General features: G+C 53.3%; 1 protein-coding gene across 1 annotated transcript; it reads right to left on the bottom strand.

The window, feature by feature from the left end:
- Positions 1-479: 479 nt before the first annotated feature.
- On the bottom strand, positions 480-2749 carry LOC136447763 (uncharacterized). The gene is made up of 3 exons (XM_066446807.1): positions 2068-2749; positions 1384-2015; positions 480-1265 (listed from the first exon to the last, which is right to left on the bottom strand). Exons 1-3 carry the CDS (start codon positions 2747-2749, stop codon positions 480-482), a joined length of 2100 nt encoding a protein of 699 aa, XP_066302904.1.
- Positions 2750-3167: the final 418 nt, after the last annotated feature.

Here is a 3167-nt window from a genome sequence, read left to right as displayed (position 1 = left end):
CACATCTGTAAGCTGACTCAGTTCTGTTGCAAAGCTCTTTTTTGCGGATCCGCATTTCTTCTGCGTTGCGCATCAGTCTGGCTTCTCCTGATTTGAGCTGTCTGGACAGTGTGCATCTCCACTTGGAACGGTCACTTGCAAGGTCCTCCCAGTGCTCCGTATCAATATCTAAAGCCTTCAAGTCCCTTTTGCAGACATCTTTGAAACGCAGCTGTGGCCTCCCGGTACGTCTCTTTCCTGAGATCAGTTCTCCGTAGAGAAGGTCTTTAGGGATTCGTCCATCCCCCATGCGACGGACGTGGCCTAGCCAGCGAAGTCTGCGCTGCCTGAGCAGGGTGAACATGGTAGGGAGGCCGGCGCGGGACAGCACTTCGGTGTTGGTCACTTTGTCCTTCCATGATATGCCAAGGATACGGCGCATGCACCTCATGTGAAAGGCGTTTAGCTTATTCTCCTGCTTGGCATAGGTCGACCACGTTTCACTCCCATAGAGAAGTGTGCTGAGAACGCAGGCGTTGTACACGGCCATCTTTGTCTTGACAGAGTTTGGGGTTCTCCCACACTCGAGTGGTGAGACGGGCGAGTGTAGTTGCTGCCTTTCCAATCCTCTTGTCGATCTGCTTGTCCGAGGAAAGATTGCTGCTCGCCGTGCATCCGAGGTATGTGAAGTGGTTAACAGCCTTCAGTTCATAGTCACCGATGGTGATGGCCGGGGGTGCTTCTACATCCTGGCCCAGCACTTCTGTCTTCTTAAGGCTGATGATCAGACCAAAGTCATTGCATGCCCTGGAAAAGCGATCCATCAAAGACTGGAGTCCCTGCTCTGTGTGAGCTGCAAGTCCGGCGTCATCAGCGAACAGTAGATCTCTGATCAGGGCTTCCCTTACCTTTGTTTTGGCCTTGAGGCGGTTGAGGTTGAAGAGTCTGCCGTCGGATCTTGTGCGGAGGTAAATTCCTTCTGTTGCTGTTCCAAAGGCCTGCTTCAGGAGCAGGGCAAAGAAGATCCCAAACAGCGTGGGGGCCAGAACGCAGCCTTGTTTTACACCGCCGCGTATGTCAAACGGCTCAGATAGGTTGCCACTGTACAGTACTGTCCCCTTTATGTTGGTGTGGAAGGATTCGATGAGGCTCCGTAGCTTTGGTGGACAGCCTATCCTGGGTAAGATCTTGAAGAGGCCGTCTCTGCTAACCATGTCGAACGCCTTGGTGAAGTCGATGAATGCTATGTACAGGGGCATGTTCTGTTCCCTGCACTTCTCTTGCAGCTGACGGAGAGAAGATCATGTCGATCGTCGATCTGTTGGCGCGAAATCCACACTGCGACTCGGGGTAGACACGTTCAGCAAGCCGTTGTAGACGGGCTAGTACAACTTTCGCGTATACCTTGCCGACCACGCTGAGTAGTGAAATTCCCCGGTAGTTGTTGCAGTCGCTTCTCTCTCCCTTGTTTCTGTAGAGGGTGACAATATTGGAATCTCTCATGTCCTGTGGGACTGCACCTTCCTTCCAGCACTGACAGAGAAGTTCGTGTAGCGGGAGCAGTAAGACGGTCTTGCAGTGTTTGTATAGGTCGGGCGGGATTGCATCAATGCTTGGTGCCTTTCCTGTGGACAAGCTGTCGATGGCTTTGTTGAGCTCATCCAAGGTTGGCTCAGCATCTTGTTCATCCATGGTAGGCAGACATTCGATTGCGTCGAGGGCTGAGGGGGACACAGTGTTTTGCCTGGAGTAGAGGTCCGAGTAGTGCTCCACCCATCTCTCCATCTGTAGCTTCTTGTCTGTGATCTCCTCCCCAGTGGTGGACTTGAGGCGAGCTGTCTTGCTCTGGGTTGGTCCAAGTGCCCTCTTAATACCATCATACATACCTCTGATGTTTCCTGTTATGGCAGCTATATGGATGTCTTCACTAAGCTTGCTCCAGTACTCGTTGGCACACCGTCGGGCTGTCTGTTTGACTTTGTTCCTTGCGGCTCTGAGGACGTGGAGATTCCTCTCGCTGGGTGTCCTCTTGTACTCTGCAAGAGCAGCACGTTTGGTCTGTATCGCAGTCTGCACTCTGATACGCACGTGTGAGTAGCACGTTCTTGGGCGAGGTCCGTCTTGTCAGGATCAGGTCCAGCTGGTGCCAGTGCTTCGAGCGAGGGTGTCGCCAGGAAACCTTGTGTTGGGGCTTGGTCTGGAAGTACGAGTTTGTGATGCACAGGTTGTGATATGCGCAAAACTCCAGCGCTCGCTGTCCATTTTCGTTCATCTTGCCAACACCAAATTTTCCAAGGCATGCTGGCCAGGATTCATGGTCGTCACCCACTCTTGCGTTGAAGTCACCTAGGAGGACTAGTTGTCCATCACTGGGAATGTTCCTGATGGTAGCTGTGAGATTCTCGTAGAACTCATCCTTTACTTCAGGGGTGGCAGCAAGTGTCGGGGCGTATACGCTGACAAGGGTGATGGGGCCTTTGGTTGTGTTGAGGCGGAGAGTGAGGAGACGCGCAGATCCATTACTTCCCGGCTCCACCATCCTCAGTAAGGTGTTCTTCACCGCAAAGCCTACTCCGTGCTCCCTGGGCTCATTGGACCCCTTCCCCTGCCAGTAGAACGTGTAGTCCTGCTCCTTTAGAGTGCCTGAGTCAGCAAGGCGTGTTTCCTGAAGTGCAGCTATATCCACGTTCAGCCTCCTCAATTCATCATTGATAACAGCTGTCTTCCTGGCATCATCAATGTCCTTAAGATTCTCTGTAAGGCCAGGCATCATAGTTCGAACGTTCCAACATCCCAGTTTTAGAGCTGGTCTCTTTTGTTGTCTTTTGTTGCCGGGGTGCGGAGATGACGACCTACCTTTTGGAGTTTATCCTATTCCCCGCACACCCCACGAGGATAGTAGACCGTGGCGAGACAGCACCTTATTGGCTGGGGGCTGCCCAGCTTGAGGCGGGCGGTAGCTGTCCAATGGGACGCGAGGATCCCTCCCACCGTCGGTAGCAACCCCTGGCGCCACGCTCTACGCCAAACGAGCGATGGCTTAAAACCGGTAACTGTTGCTGCCCGTGTTGTGTCGACGCCGTTGGCGAAGCTGGAGTGTCCTCTCCAGTGCATTGTCCGGGTTTTGTCTTTCCAGTGCAGGGAGTCTGGTAGGTTTTTAGCCCGGGCGGGATGATATGGAGGACGAG

The sequence above is a fragment of the Branchiostoma lanceolatum genome, chromosome 13, assembly GCF_035083965.1.
Source record: "Branchiostoma lanceolatum isolate klBraLanc5 chromosome 13, klBraLanc5.hap2, whole genome shotgun sequence".
Lineage (NCBI taxonomy): Eukaryota > Metazoa > Chordata > Leptocardii > Amphioxiformes > Branchiostomatidae > Branchiostoma > Branchiostoma lanceolatum.
The sequence above is the reverse complement of the archived record's forward strand: the minus strand, read 5'-3'. Positions and strand labels throughout refer to the sequence as shown.